This window comes from Oncorhynchus masou, chromosome 26 (genome assembly GCF_036934945.1).
Source record: "Oncorhynchus masou masou isolate Uvic2021 chromosome 26, UVic_Omas_1.1, whole genome shotgun sequence".
In the NCBI taxonomy this organism is placed as follows: Eukaryota; Metazoa; Chordata; class Actinopteri; order Salmoniformes; family Salmonidae; genus Oncorhynchus; species Oncorhynchus masou.
In genome coordinates, this window is record NC_088237.1 from 7758626 (window position 1) to 7775766 (window position 17141).

A 17141-nucleotide genomic window follows, 5' to 3' on the forward strand; every position below is an offset into this window, starting at 1 on the left:
GTTCACTGCTCTGTCTGGAGAAACCCAGAAATCCTGACATAAACTGCTCAAAATAAAACACACACACACACACACAGATGGCTGATGAATGCTTGAATTAGAAACAAAAACTGTATATTGCATCTGGAATAACCAAACTACCTGATTGTCTTTTCTAAATCTTTGTGACAATTAAGATCATAGAAACTGGGAATGACAAGAAAAAGAGTGATTCATTTTTTAGGCCTAACCGTTTTAGCCTCGCTCTATCCCATGCCAAGCCCATCTTCTAATCGTTAAACAGGTGAGAGCAGAGAGTGGAGGAGTCAGTCAGTTTTTCACACACACACACCTCTGGAGACAAATCCCAACATGATGGAGGGCTAGAGCCACAAACCAGGGTGAAATCCATCAGGCTGAAGAAAGAATGAAGCGTACGCGCACACCTTCCCTGATACACACACAACCCCCAACATCAAGGACAAGAGTCAGGGGTCGTTCTACACTAGAGGGCAGCGTCTCCCGGGATTGATAGCTGTGTGATTGAGAGAGGGATGAGTAGATGAGTTGAGCGAGAAAGAGCGACAGAGCGAGAGAGATGGAGGTTTAAGAGAGCGCTGTTGGTGGTGAGAGGACTGATAAATGGCTATGTAATTCTACAGATGCTGTGATGAAAAAAGTAAGATGTCGCCAACAGAGATGGTCGCCTTGCTTCGAGTCCTTAGGAAACTATGCAGTATTTTGATTTCTTACATTTTTACCCAAGGAAATCACAAGTCTTATTACTTACAGCCGGGAAGAACTATTGGATATATGAGCGGAGTCAACTTACCAACATTACGACTAAGGAATATGACTTGCCCAAAGATGATCCACTGTTTGGACCAGCACCCAGGACAATGGACCTAATTCCAGAAGCCGGCACAAAACAATGGCGGCGCAGAAGGCCCTCTGGTCAGGTTCGTAAACGTGTACATCGCCCACCGCTCCTGAGTTTACTACTCGCCAATGTCCAGTCTCTTGACAACAAGGTAGATGAAATTCAAGCAAGGGTTGCTTTCCAGAGAGACAGAAGAGATTGTAAAATCCTCTGTTTCACAGAAACATGGCTCTCTCGGGATATGTTGTCAGAATCGGTTCAGCCACCAGGCTTTTCCATGCAACACCTCTCTGGGAAGAGCGGGGGTGTATGCTTCATGATCAACGACTCATGGTGTAATCATAACAACATACAGGAACTCAAGTCATTTTGTTCACCTAACATAGTATCCCTCACAATCAAATGCCGGCCATATTATCTCCCAAGAGAATTCTCGTCAGTTATCGTGACAGCGGTGTACATTCCCCATCAAACAGACACCAAGACGGCCCTCAAGGAACTTCCCTAGACTCTGTAAACTGGAAACCCTATATCCTGAGGCTGCATTTAATGTAACTGGGGATTTCAACAAAGCAAATTTGAGAACAAATAGTGCAATTGCGTAGTGCAATCAATATGCTGATAGAATTTACTTTGCAATGCACTCAATCACCTTTCTTCACAAGCATTTCGCTACAATCGCATTAACATCTGCTAACCATGTGTATATTACCAATAAAATTTGATGTCACAGAGGGGAGACCAGGACAAAAACCAGGTCGGCCACCTCAACCACAGGACAACACACCCATCCATCTCTGTCAACAGGCTCTCTCTTTCTCTCCAGCAATCGATTCATCTCCCTTACCCTCTGCCAATCTCCCTCTCTCTCTCTGTCTGATTTGCCCTCTACCTCTGTGTCTCTTAATTATGGCCTCTGAATTAAGTTCATATTTCATCGTTGGCATCATGTGTCTGGCTAGTCAGCTTGGATATGTAATAAAGCAGCGACAACTCCATTTAAAAAGCAGATCCCGACTGCTGGCCTGGTGTAATCACTGTTGACAGACTTAGAATCACTGACTGTACCCTGCTGCTCTCCCCCCAGCCTCCACCTCCCTCCCCTCAGGAGTCCATAATAATACACAGATGAAGACATGTACTGGTTTATGGATGGCTATAAATCCTCTTATGACCTCAAGATAGCGCCATACTGGATTGCCGCCGTTTTGCAAGCGTCGACAGAACTTTGCTACTTTGTGATTATTTTGCCATTTATTTTTACTCTGTTTTCACTAAATAAATCCGCTATCATTTCTTACAACCGACAAGAACTCGAACATCAGATCGGCAGTTACTTACCCCAATTCCGATGGTTTTAGTGTTGAAGTATGGTACTGCTATGATCCAAAATAATACCATGGTATTGCCTCATTGAAATAGCATGGTTTTAAAACTGCATTATACATATGGTACCATCTTTATGAATTATGTGTTACCGTAGTACAACGGCAGTACAATGCTTTAAATAAATAAAACCCCTCAAGATCAAGAGGTTGGTTGGTATTATACTGATGAATTCATATACCAGTATGGTCAGAGGCAGGACACTATTGTTGGTCCTAGTTTGTCTCTAAGGGCAAAGAAAAAAGGAAACCGTTGCTTTGAAAAAGGGGAAACAGTTTCTGTATCAATAGTACAGTTTTATTGCTCATGTTTGGGTTCCCTGTGTTGCCAACCTGAAATGTGGGAGAATGTGAGATATCTGGTAGCCTAATCTTTCAAATTTTGTAATCGATGACAGTATTCAGAGTCAAGGGGTGTTGTGCTTCTTTTGTCCCACAGAGAGAGCTGCTCGCTCTAGTGGTTGCTTCACGCACTCTCACGCTACACTGCCTGGTTAGTGAGTCAGTGAGAGCCAACTGAAAACTGAAGAGAACATCACCAGATAAACAAAACATTTTATGGTGAGCGAGTTATAAAGCAGAGGAAATTAAACAGAGTTCAGCGGAGTGTAATAACACAGCACATTGTTATTTTTTTTATGATGTTTTGATAGTTTAATTAATTTAGACAAGTCTGTTAGCATAGAAGCTAACATAGGCTAAAGTTAACTGCAGTGAAGCTAGCCTGTCGTAGTCACGGCGACAGGACCAACAAACATTCACGCAGGGTTTCAACAAAGGGAAACATTGTAAATTGCTGATTTTAGGGACATGTTTAAGCAATAAGGCCCAAGGGGGTGTGGTATATTGTCAATATACAACAGCTAAGGGGTGTTCTAATGCACAACACGGAGTGCCTGGATACAGCCGGCAGCCGTGGTATATTGGCCATATACCACAAACACCTGAGGTGCCTTATGGCTATTATAAACTGGTTACCAACATCATTAGAGAAGAAAAACGCATGTTTTGTCATACCCTTGGCATACCTAAGCAATAAGGCCCAAGGTGGCGTGGTATATGGCCAATATACTACGGCTAAGGACTCATGCAGACAGGACAGTGAAGTCGGGGGGGGTTGCCTCTTCAAGTACAACTGGTGTGCTAATTGCAGCCTGGTGGAAGTTTCGACCCACTGTTCACCAGTCTTTGAATACCTGATGGTCAAATGCTGACCCTTTTCAGCTGTCATCATGACTGCTGTATACATTCCACCTCAAGACAAATTAACAAGCTGGCGCTTAAACTGTACAAGGATATAAACAAGCAGGAGAACATACACTGCCTTTCTGGTTGCCGGCAACTTTAATATGTGTCGTCACAAAGTCATGTTTGTCTCTAAGGGCAAAGAAAAAAGAAAACCGTTGCTGTGAAAAGGGGGAAACAGTTTCTGTATCAATAGTAGTTTTATTGCTCATGTTTGGGTTCCCGGTGTTGCCAACCTGAAATGTGGGAGAATGTGAGATAACTGGTAGCCGTTCAACACCGGCGCCGACAGAGATGGCCGCCTCGCTTCGCGTTCCTAGGAAAATACGCAATATTTTGATTTTTTACGTGTTATTTCTTTGGTATCCCAGGTACTCTTTGGTTTCATTAAATACAGTCGGGAAGAACTACTGAATACAAGAGAAACGTCAACTCACCATCAGTACGACCAGGAATATGACTTTCACGAAGCAGATACTGTGTTCTGCCTTCCACCCAGGACAACGGAATGGATACCAGCCTGCGACCCAAAACAATGACGTCTTAAAAGAGGGAAACAAAGTCTTCTGGTAGGCTCCGGAAACTGGTACATTGCGCACCACTCCCTAGCATACGACTCGCCAATGTCCAGTCTCTTGACAACAAGGTTGATGAAATCCGAGCAAGGGTAGCATTCCAGAGGAACATCAGAGACTAATGTTCTTTGCTTCACGGAAACATGGCTCACTCGAGAGGCGCTAACGGAGTCGGTGCAGCCAGTTGGTCATGCATCGCGCCGACAGAAACAAACATCTTTCTGGTAAGAAGAGGGGCGGGGGCGTATGCCTTATGATTAACGAAACGTGTTGTGATCACAACAACATACAGGAACTCAAGTCCTTCAGTTCACCTGACTTAGAATTCCTCACAATCAAATGTCGACCGCACTATCTACCAATAGAATTCTCTTCAATTATAATCACAGCCGTATATATTCACCCCCAAGCAGACACAGATGGCCCTGAACAAACTTTATTTGACTCTTTGCAAACCACATATCCTGAGGCCGCATTCATTGTAGCTGGGGATTTTAACAAGGCTAATCTGAAAACAAGACTCCCTAAATTCTATCAGCATATCGATTGCGCAACCAGGGCTGGTAAAACCCTGGATCATTGTTATTCTAACTTCCGCGACGCATATAAGGCCCTCCCCCGCCCTCCTTTCAGAAAAGCTGACCACGACTGCATTTAGTTGCTCCCTGCCTACAGACAAACTAAAACAAGAAGCTCCCGCGCTCAGGTCTGTTCAACGCTGATCCGACCAATCTGATTCCACGCTTCAAGACTGCTTCGGTCACATGGACTGGGATATGTTCCGCATTTGCGTCAAACAACAACATTGACGAATATACTGATTCGGTGAGCGAGTTCATTAGAAAGTGCATTGATGATGTCGTTCCGATAGCAACAATTAAAACATTCCCAAACCAGAAACCGTGGATTGATGGCAGCATTCACGTGAAACTGAAAGCGCGAACCACTGCTTTTAACCAGGGAAAGGTGACCGGAAACATGACCGAATACAAACAGTGTAGCTATTCCCTCAACAAGGCAATCAAACAAGCTAAGCGTCAGTATAGAGACAAAGTAGTCACAATTCAACAGCTCAGAAACGAGGAGGTATGTGCCAGGGTCTACAGTCAATCACGGATTACAAAAAGAAAACCAGCCCCGTCTCGGACCAGGATGTCTTGCTCCCAGGCAGACTAAATAACTTTTTTGCCCGCTTTGAGGACAATACAGTGCCACTGACACGGCCCGCAACCGAAACCTGCGGACTCTCCTTCACTGCAGCCGATGTGAGTAAAACATTTAAACATGTTAACCCTCGCAAGGCTGCAGGCCCAGACGGCATCCCAAGCCGCACCCTCGGAGCATGCGCAGACCAGCTGGTTGGTGTGTTTATGGACATATTCAATCAATCCTTATCCCAGTCTGCTGTTCCCACATGCTTCAAGAGGGCCACCATTGTCCCTGTTCCCAAGATAGCGAAGGTATCTGAGCTTAACGACCCGTAGCACTCACTTCCGTCATCATGAAGTGCTTTGAGACACTAGTCAAGGACCATATCACCTCCACCCTACCTGACACCCTAGACCCACTCCAATTTGCTTATAGGTCCACAAACGATGCAATCTCAACCACACCGCACACTGTCCTAACCCATCTACACGAGAGGAATACCTATGTGAGAATACCTATGTGAGAATGCTGTTCATCGACTAGCATTTAACACCATAGTACCCTCCAAAGTACCCTCCATAGTACCCTCCAAACTCGTCATCAAGCTCGAGACCCTGGGTCTCGACCCCGCTCTGTGCAACTGGGTCCTGGACTTCCTGACGGGCCACCCCCAGATGGTGAGGGTAGGTAACAACATCTCCACCCCGCTGATCCTCAACACTGGGGCCCCCAAGGGTGCGTTCTGAGCCCTCTCCTGTACTCCCTGTTCACCCATGACTGCGTGGCCATGCACGCCTCCAACTCAATCATCAAGTTTGCGGACGACACTACAGTGGTAGGCTTGATAACCAACAACGACGAGACGGCCTACAGGGAAGTGGTGAGGGCCCTCTGTGTGGTGTCAGGAAAATAACCTCACACTCAACATCAACAAAACTAAGGAGATGATTGTGGACTTCGGGAAACAGCAGAAGGAACATCCCCCTATCCACATCAATGGGACAGTAGTGGAGAGGGTAGTAAGTTTTAAGTTCCTCGGCGTACACGTCACGGACAAACTGAATTGGTCCACCCACACAGACAGCATCGTGAAGAAGGCGCAGCAGCGCCTCTTCAACCTCAGGAGGCTGAAGGAATTCGGCTTGTCACCAAAAGCACTCACAAACTTCTACAGATGCACAATCGAGAGCATTCTGTCGGGCTGTATCACCGCCTGGTACGGCAACTGCTCCGCCTACAACCTTAAGGCTCTACAGGGGGTAGGGAGGTCTGCACAACGCATCACCGGGGCAAACTACCTGCCCTCCAGGACACCTACACCACCCGATGTCACAGGAAAATATCATCAAGGACAACAACTACCCGAGCCACTGCCTGTTCACCGCGCTATCATCCAGAAGGCGAGGAAAGTACAGGTATATCAAAATGGGGACCGAGAGACTGAAAAACAGCTTCTATCTCAAGGTCATCAGACTGTTAAACAGCCACCACTAACATTGAGTGGCTGCTGCCAACACACTGACTCAACTCCAGCCACTTTAATAATGGGAATTGATGTAAAATATATCACAAGCCACTTTAAACAATGCGACTTAATATAATGTTTACATACCCGACATTACTCATCTCATATGTATATGTATATACTGTACTCTCATCTACTGCATCGTTATGTAACACATGCATCACTAGCCACTTTAAACTTTGCCACTTTTGTTTACATACCCTACATTACTCATCTCATATGTATATACTGTACTCGATACCATCTACTACATAATGCCTATGCCGTTCTGTACCATCACTCATTCATATATCTTTATCTACATATTCTTTATCCCTTTACACTTGTGTGTATGAGGTAGTTTTGTAATTGTTAGGTTAGATTACTCGCCTGTTATTACTGCATTGTCGAAACTACAAGCACAAGCATTTCGCTACACTCGCATTAACATCTGCTAACAGCCCAGTACATCAGTGGGGCCAAGTACATCAGTGGGGCCAAGCTCTCTACCATCCAGGATCTCTATATCAGGCGGTGTGAAAATAAGGCCCGGAAAATCGTCAACCACCCAAGTCATATACCATTTTCCCTTGCTGCCGCATGGCAAGAGGTACATCAACAGACACCTGAACAGCTTCTCTCCCCAAGCAATACGACTAACTAACAAAATAGCTACACGAACTGTGTTAACCTTGTATCATTATTGACCTTTTATTTCAATCTCGCACTGTCTCTATGCACACTCACAGGGCTCTACACACTCAAACTCTCACTCCATCATTTGCCCACTCAAACATTCCACGCTGTATCACAACCGGCGGCCGTGATTGGGAGTCCCATATGGCAGCGCACAATTGGCCCAGCGCTGTCGGGGTTAGGGTTTGGCCCGCGGTAGGCCGTCATTGTAAATAAGATTTTGTTCTTAACTGACTTGCCTAGTTAACAAAAAAATGTAATAATTTAAATTAAAAAATGTTTTTATAAACTCTACACACCCGCAAGCTGCTGCTACTCTGTTTATCTTATATCCTATTGCCTAACCCCTTTAGGCCGTAATTGTAAATAAGAATTTGTTCTTAACTGACCTGCCTAGTTAAATCAAAATAAATAAATATCTACCTCCATCACTCCAGTATCCCTGCACACGTAAATATGGTATAAGAACTGACTGTTTAAATATTTCCAGTATATGGTATGGTTACTTACTTTGTGTATTTCATATTCTTATTTCTTGTGTATTTTTCTAGTAATATATTGTTATTAATAATTGCATTGTTGGGTTTTTAAAACCACAGGTTGTGTATCAACTTTTGTCTCAAGCTCTATACAGTGGATCCTTCTTTAGTCATGAGTTGTCCCGGTTACATGAGTCTACTGAAAATGGAATGTTTGGCAAAAAAGGCGAACCTGTTATGGTCTTTGCCTTTCAAAATCAGAAGTGGTCTTCTTTGACATTCAGCACCTCACTTAACCCAATCCTACTCCCTCATGTGTCTCAGCACGACCCTGAACCACTTCATGACTAATAGCTTACCTCCCGTTGTATAAACCATAGAGACAGTCAGTGACACATAGCCTCACAAAATGATCTAGCCACTGGGCTGAATCAGCGCTATCACAATGACTCAAACAATAGAACCGACTCCCTCACAGGTATAACCTCGCTAAGACGCCTTCACCTCTGGCTCAGGCACAACGACAAAAGCTGGAATCATTGAGGCGGATCAGACAGCACACATACAATCACACAGCACAATCCAAGGATATTCAGAGCATTATAAAAGCCGACTGCAGGGAAAATCATCAACGGTACCAAATGGTTAAGAGCGAGTCCGACAACACATAAGTACACACACACACACCTGAGCAGCTCCAATGCAAGTCATACCAATCTGCCCCCATGCCTTTCCAGGACGGAGCTGATAAGCCAGACAGATACTGCAGGATTAGAGGACTGACAAAGAACAAAACCTTGAAACTTATAGGAGAACAAGCGGAAGTCCAAGGATGAATAGACTCCTTCAAATCACCCATAGAACTTTAAATCCTCCATAGAATAACCCTTAGAAGTTGAAAGCGTAAAACACAAAAAAAAAATGTTCAAATCGACCATATAAATGCCCATGGAAGAACAATACCAAAGCTACTGCCGTTACCCCATTACGGCCTTGGATCACAAGTTAAAGCACCATCTCGTCTCAAAGGAGTACAGTAGAAGTAAAGCTAGAGAACGAGCAAGTACAATCTAAAAGCATCATTTGTGTCCCTTGGATTATGCACGGTGGCCACTGGCCAGATGGCAAAGTTAAGTTCCCCCTCAGCTATTCATATGGCATCGTTAGAACACAGCAGATGTTTCACTGCTTGTTTTCTCAGATGGAGTTCTTTACCACAGAGCTGTGAACTGGGTTTTCTATTAGAAGGTGAGACGAGGAGGTGTTGCAACCCAACACAATGATACAAGGTCAGATATCTTTCCCCTAAATGGTTTAGTTCAGGATTGGGGAGAACCTGTGTGGTTGAGTGGTAACATTCCTACACGAAGCACATATCAGAGCTTCAAAAAGGTATTGGGTTTGATGATCCCTATGAGCACCATTCCTACATGAGTCTGATCTTAATTAATATCCAGAAACATACCAAGGTCAGTGTTGGGTCCAGCCAGGACCTGTTTAAACTTGTCCAGGCGGGATGCCTCTCTCTCAGTCATGGCTGGGGTCCCGGAGGTGTTCTGGTCAGCTATACGAGCCACCATGGGGATGGTGGGCCGGTGGGGCAGGGACTGCTGTCTGTGGAGCGACGCATCTGGATAAACAGAGAGAGGGGAGAGATACTGAGAACAAACACACACACACACAAAGATGCACACACTTGGTCACACGCAAAAACACAGATAAACACGCACACCTGTTGCAAGCACCTTTCCTCTGAGCACACCCATTGACTTCACATGTCATACAAAACTGTCACACAAACACTGTGTAACCCAACCACCTTTCTCCACTACAGTAACAGCAAACCCGCATTTTTATATTTATTTAACTAGACAAGTCAGTTAAGAACAAATTCTTACTTACAATGACAGCCTACCCTGGGGGCCTAACCCTAAAAATTGTGCGCCTCCCCTATGGGACTCCCAATCACAGCAAGTTGTGATACAGCCTGGAATCGAATCAGGTTCTGTGGTGATGACTCTAGCACTGAGATGCAGTGCCTTAGACCGCTGTGCCACTCGGGAGCCCCATTACAGACAATAACAAGGCAGAGTAGAGTTTGTTCCCAGCAGCAGAAGTAGAGGACAGCGGAGGACACCCAGAGAAGGTGTAGAGTGCTGCAGGGCCGAGGTCAGGCCACTCTCTCTGTCTGTCTCTCCATTAGCAGAGAGCAGCTTGTTTGTAGGCTGAAAGCGTGGAGGGAGGGGAGTGCCAGGTTAGACAGAGGGGAGAGGAGACGGGGTAGAGAGAAGCTACCAGACAGACAACAATATTATAGTGATGTGACTAAAGGAAAATGAACACAGATTTTTTGTGATGAGTTGAGCTCAAGACGGCAGCTTGGTTTGAACACAGCATGCAAAGGGGAGTGTGTGAATACTATCACTTCCTGAGGGCAAAGAACAGAGTGGGTCGCTCAACCTCCACTGCATTATCACCACGATATATAATTTACCCAAGCACTACAATAGAGAGCAGAACAATCACAGACAATATGAGGTCTCTCCCAGCAGGAAGGGCAGTGTGTGAGTTGGAGTCCGTGGGCGAGTAGGGGTCCGTGGGCGAGTAGGGGTCCGTGGGCGAGTAGGGGTCAGTGTGTGAACACATCAGATGCGCAGGTCTGTCTTTTGTGTGTGTGTGAGTGAGAGAGTGAGAGATATATATGCGTGTGTACTGATCAACACAGATGAATGGAGCAGACACCAGACAGTGTCTACTCTGCCCGTGTCTCCTCCATGGAGATAATACTGGAGTTAGGGCTGCTACGGGCTGCTGTCTTATCTCCTGCACCACCACAGACAGCAGGCAGATGTTCCCTACTGCACAAGACAAACACCACCCTCTGCTGCTGCTACCACACTAACAAATGAACATGAAAAGCCTAGCAGGCTCAGAGCAGAGGCAGGGGGAGAGGAAATATTGTGTATAGAAGGAGTGGGTGAAGACTGAAGACAGAGGAAATGGGCCCTATGGAGTGGGGTTCCTCCTTTCAAGATACCTTTCTTGTTAGGAAGTTGTTGCTCACATCTGTCACCTCACCTGACGCTTACATTTTTTTGTCTGTTTGTTGATTGATGGATAGAGAGGAGAGAGACTGAGAAGAGAAACGTGCGACATATGTCTACTTACCCTTAGGTGATCCGATGGGGGCCTCACTCAGTGACTTCACTAGTCTGCCATCACTGAGAGGGCTAGGCTCACAAGCAAACGACACCTCAGGGGTCAATTCCTCCCCTTCCTCCCACTGCTCTTCCACCTCTTCCTCATGCGCCTCTTCCTCTCGGTCCTCCAGTTCTGATGCATCGGCATCGTCCTGTCTCTGCTTCTCCTGCTGCTTGCTGTGGTTCTCGATCACCTGCAAAATGACAATAACATCTTTAAAAAATGTAACTCCTTAAAAACAGCTTAATGTATTATAAGGGCGGATAAGTTAATATAAACAGGGCTTATGAGTACATAAGGGCCTTTGAAACACCCAAGGACGACTGACTGCTGTGTATGTTGACGGCATAGAATCACCTTGTTGGCGGTTTCCATGACGACCTCGGTGTTGAGGTTCTGTGCGGCCATGGCGAGCAGCTCGTCGTCGTCGTCCCCCACTTCCCAGGCATCGCTGGTGATGCTCTCAAACTCCTGGAAGGTGGTGGCTTTCTTTGGCTTCCCTCCCGGTGTCATCTGGGGTTTGTTGCCCGCTTTGATTAGACTAAGATGGGGAAATATGAGGAGAAATTAAGGGTACAAGAAGTTATCCAAAGCATTAAAAAAAAAAACAAAAAAAATTATACATGTATTTTCAATTCATGTTATTTTTTTAGCGGAAGGTGGAAGAGGTTGGTAATAATGTTGAATTGAATGACAGGTGTAAAACTTAGAATGGATGAACAGAAAGACCATGAAAGATTAGGACTGGGAGACAAATTCACTCTGGTAGGGCCACTTCACAAACATCACTCAACTGTTCATTCAATGGAATTAAGATTCAAATGCCAAATACAGTTGGTCAAAAAGTGCCTACTTCAGCCAAAGAACATACCCTTGTACTAAATTCCAAAAAAGCTCAATTGCGTGTATTTTTAAGTTCTATTAATGAGACTGCAGCTGTGCCCCATCTACAGATGGATATTCTCCCGTTGACGCAGCGAGCCGATGTTGAAAAGAACTGACTGACGAGAATGTTGGGGGGAAAAAACTGAATGACGATAATGAAAGAAATTAAACAATCACAAAAACATTCCGCAAGGACAATCAATGAGTCAGCATCTATTTGAATTATTTCAAAAAGCTTATTGTAAAAGGTACACAATCACAGCGCAGATTCAATCAATTAACAACAATTTCTCACAGAAATCCTTCCTTTGTGTATGAGAGACGTTTTCTTCAGGGGGGAAAAAACGTAATAAAAAGCCAATTTAATTTATCCTTTTTCCTCTCGTGTCCATGAGACTCAGGTGTGCACCAGAGATTGAAAAGCAGCACGGGAGGAAGGAGAGAGGGAGAGGGGACCCTTCCTTTCCATCTTATTATTTTCACTCAAAACGAAAGCATTAGCATAACAAAAGCAAAGCCAAGTTCAATATGACTCTACTTGTGACTAGCCCACTCCTGACAGGTGATAAAACCATGGAAGTCAGCCTAACAATAACAAGTAAATGAAATAAAACCCTCTGTGGACATCAGCCACATGATTAGACTTGCAGCACTTTAATCTAAAGGCAAAGCAACAAAAGCCTATTACTGAATATCAGCTGTTTCATCTGTTTCCGCTCTCTCCTTGTCAACCCACAACCAACAGTTGGGAGAATATACTTGGTATACAGGTACGTGAGCAGATGGGTGGAGTTTCAGAACTACGCTGGACTGGACTGGGCTGGGCTGCACAGCCCAAAGAGCCAGTAGAGAGATTATTATTCGGTTACCTATATAGAATATTTGATTCAGCCTACCTTGGGTCTGTGTGAGTTAATCTAACAGGTGTCAAATGGAGATAAGACAGGTCATAAAAATAAAAAAAATAGTAGGTGCCACAGCCTGAGAAGTAAGCCCTTCTTGGTGCCAAATCTCTCTGCTTTCGAGCATTTCCATTGAAAACGACCCATGAGCACCAAAATGTGAAGTTCATAGGCGCATATAAAATTGTGTCAAATGAAAGCAAAGAGTATACATTTTGGCAAATTTAAGGCATACATTTTCCATCTAAAAAATGTGGCATAATTAAAGGTTGTATTTCTTGATAAACAGATGGAAAAGGGGTCTTATCAAAACACAATAATGTCGATGTATAGACCCTTGCCAACTAATATCAAACCTTATATTTAGTATTGGAGAAATGGTTTACCTTCTGTAAGTTTAAGAAATATTGTCTTGTGCCTTGTAATTCTGTTACCAAAACCCCACATATCTTAAGATATTTTCTCATTTCTCTCCCTCATGAGGGAGGATAATGTAAGCTCACAGAAGTAACAAGTAATGGTAGACCTACCAGTTAGTTACAGTGAATTTACTGATATCAATTTTGTTTACTAATTATTAAAACTCCTAATCAGTTACCAAATTGGAAGCGGAATTACCCCCCCAAAAAAATCACTGCAACTGAAATGGCTACAATGGGAAATAATGTGTCACAAACCACAGTTGGGTCACCTTCTACTGTCTTCTCTTCCACTGGCATACTTATGTTCAGCTCAGAACTGATTTCTTTGTCTGTCTTTCTGTTGTCTGGTGGTCAAACCAAGAGTGTTAATGGTCCCAGTTAATGTCACCTCTTCCAGCTCTTACTGACACCTATCCATGAGCCCTCTCTCTTTCAATTTACTGTAACCAGCATCCTCACTCACTGAGTAACGGCCAACACCGGACGTTCATGGACATTGAAAAGTAGTTCACATTTGGTCAGGCCACCCCTGGCCTTGATGTGAACATCCACAGACCAAACGCACTGGACCAAATCTGAACCTATCATCACAGATGTAAATTTGGATAGCAGAGTGCAGTACAGTGAGTAGAGCACAGTACAGTGAGTAGAGCACAGTAGAGTAAAGTTACATACAATAGTAGAGTGTAATATAGGACAATACAGTAGCACACTTTACTGAACGCTGCTGTATTGTACTGTCCACCGCTGTGATATTCAAACTTGTAAAAAATGAGCTGACATGCCATTATTTCTGCAGACATCTTTGAAACTTAATTTGGAGCAGATATTTATCTGAGTTTTTGGACAATATGGTCTCATAAAAACATGGGGGAGATTTTATTGTAATTCCCTTACCAAAGTAATTGTGCATAGATTTGCATGGTTTGGTGAACTTTGAAATCAATGTATTTTTTGTTTGTCATACATTTGAAAGTGAAAAATCTGAGTCAAAAGATAATGTTATTGCCGTGGAATTGCCCTTATGCCAATTTGCTGTTCTATTGGCAAGGAAACTATGTAGCTAGTGCTGATTAAACAGTTAGACACCCAGGCTAAAGTGGAGCGGACATAATTCCCTATCCTCAATCAAGTCAAACGGGTGCTTAAAAAGACAGTCAAACAAGGACATGCAGTGTTTCTTTTAATTACAATAGTCCTAACTCATCGATCACACAGCGCAAAAAGGGTATGCAGTGTCATCTGGATGTCTGCAACAAAAGTTCAAGTTCTGGTGAACCAAAATCCAACGTCGCTGTGATCGAGGCGAAAGGAAGTTATAATAGCATTGAATTTTAGCCTCAGCATTTCCTGAAAGTTAGAAACTTCTGCTACCATTTCTGTCAAGCAAGTTGATGTGTATGTTGGATAAATACAACGTATGCAACTGTCTCTGCAATGCAATGACGCAAGGAAAGCACAGCGTTCCATAGTAAATGAATGTACTTCTGTTGTATCAAAATCCAACGTCGCTGCCGGTGTGATTGAGGCGAAAGGAAGTTATAATAGCATTGAATTTTAACCTCAGCATTTCCTGAAAGTTAGAAACTGGATTTTCCGGTCAGTCCACTACTCCAACCTGAATGGCCATCTTAAATCCCCTATCAAAGGACAAAAGCTACCTACATACCAGAGAGCAACAGTCACCATTCAATCATTCATTCATTATAGAATATGTCCCAAATGGCATGTTATTCCCTATATTGTGCAGCACTAGAAGGATATGGGGAGCCATTTGGGACTCAGACACTGTTGGACATATACCGTACAACTAATCAGACACTTACTTAGCATGCAGAAGAGGGTCGAAAGGAGGATGTTGAGCACCATACACATGTTGTATGCTGTGGAGAGGGGGAAAAACACAATGACCTATTGCTATGATTTGACAAGAAATCTACTGAATTAATGTATTACAGTGTATTCTAGTAAACAGTGGATGACATGTCTCTGTCAACTAATGCCTTAAGTTAAAGTGCACTCCAATAATGAGAAAATTCATTGAGCAGACCAACTTTGGTTTACTTAGGTTTCATTTGAAAGCAGCTGTCAACAGTAGTTGGCAATATGATGCCGAATTTGATGAGCATGTAGCCATCTAGCCGAAACGTAAAGTTACTTGACTTGGCTACACATTATAAAAGTTCAATAAGTCGTTTTAACGTTTCATTGCTGGTAACGTTATGATGACAATACGCTCTGACAACGAGTCAGTTCAACCAGGAAAGGCTACTTGCTAGCAAAATTAAAACCTTAGAAAATTAGCGAACTGGAGGCTAAATGTAAAGTTACTTGGAACTTAGCTACACATCAAAAATAAGTTCAATACGTCATATTGATATTTAATTTTTGCTATATTGACAATACGCTCTGACAACGAGTCAGTTAAATCAGAAAAGGCTAACAGCTAACTAAATAAAAACCTTAGAAAGTTAACTGGCTAGCAAGGAATGCTAGGCTTGGCTATCTGGTTCGCTAAGCTAGCTGAATACCAAACGACGAACTCATACTACAATCATTTAGCTAACGTTGCCGGCTGGTAATATATTCTCTAGAATCACTGGGGCAAGAGCATGCGCACGTTTGACAACCCCATAAAGTATGACATGAAGCAACACATAATTATTGGATGTGTGAAAAACTAAATGTTTCAACGTTACAGTCAGTGTGACCTGTAATTTCGAATGTAATAGTGGAACGGAGCTAGCTAACAAGCAGCGAGCAAATGTTGCTACCAAGAAGGAACACGTCACTTATACCTGCCAGGGACCTTAGCTGTATTTCTTTTCCAGAATTGTTTCTTGTTTCCGTCAGTTGACATTTTCTTTCCTTGGTACAATATGTCACAGACACAAAAATACGAGTGTTGTTACCGAAAGTTTTTAAAAAGTCTAAAGCGTGTTTATTTACGCCCAGTTCCCTCCTCCAAAACTCAGAACGCCGCCATGTTGGAGCTGCGTTAGTCTGAGCAAGCGCTGTAGGGATTGGTCAGTTTCACAATGCCTAGCCATCGCCCAATCACAAGTACAATCTACTGTATGTGAGTTGAGACGCGATCGACGTCATCTTCAAATGTGTCAGTTGCTGCATTCATGTACTCGTCGAAACTAGAAACTCTGAATTGTCCGACTGGCTATAGTTATCTACGTGCCGCGTTCACCGAACCAGGAAGACAGAAATGTCCAAGTTTCATTGTTCCGACTAGCTTTGTGAACGCAGTAAACGTCGCTGAGGTATAATACAGCGTTCAAGTCCAAGTCGGAAATAGGAAACGCAGCACGTGATTAACAACAACCATTGAGCAAGTCGGACATTTCCAAGTTTCCTTGTGTAGACTAGTACTTGGTATAATATAAACGGTCAGTGTGGATGGCAGATGAGCTGGCAGGTAGGATTTAGTTTCTCCCTGTCTCTGGCCCACACTCCAGTACAGAATGTGGAGGATATCAAATCAATTAAATTGGCTCCTGAGTGGCATAGCGGTCTAAGGCACTGCATCTCAGTGCAAGAGGCGTCACTACAGACCCTGGTTTGATTATAGGCTGTATCACAACCGGCCGTGATTGGGAGTCCCATAGGCCGGCGCACAATTTTTCCAGGTTTGGCGGAGTTAAGCTGTCATTGTAAATAAGAATTTGTTCTTAACTGACTTGTCTAGATAAATAAAGGTTAAATAAAAAATAAATCAAACTGTAGACCTTACTGTGAAATGCTTATGTACAAGACCTTAACCAACAGTGCAGTTCAAGAAGAGTTAAGAAAATATTTAGCGACTAAACCAAAAAAATATTAAGTAAAAA

General features: G+C 43.6%; 1 protein-coding gene across 5 annotated transcripts in view; it reads right to left on the reverse strand.

Annotated features, from left to right (window-relative positions):
* Positions 1-16315, reverse strand: part of tbc1d22a (TBC1 domain family, member 22a) — a 208758-nt gene extending 192443 nt beyond the window's left edge. For all 5 annotated transcript variants that reach the window (XM_064938236.1, XM_064938233.1, XM_064938234.1 and 2 more), the window contains exons 1-5: positions 16101-16315; positions 15129-15185; positions 11451-11634; positions 11061-11286; positions 9358-9522 (exon numbers count right to left, since the gene is read on the reverse strand). In XM_064938236.1, the coding sequence (XP_064794308.1) occupies positions 9358-9522; positions 11061-11286; positions 11451-11634; positions 15129-15185; positions 16101-16162 (694 nt within the window). In that variant the 5' untranslated portion in view covers positions 16163-16315. The remainder of the gene's footprint in view (positions 1-9357; positions 9523-11060; positions 11287-11450; positions 11635-15128; positions 15186-16100) is intronic.
* Positions 16316-17141: the final 826 nt, after the last annotated feature.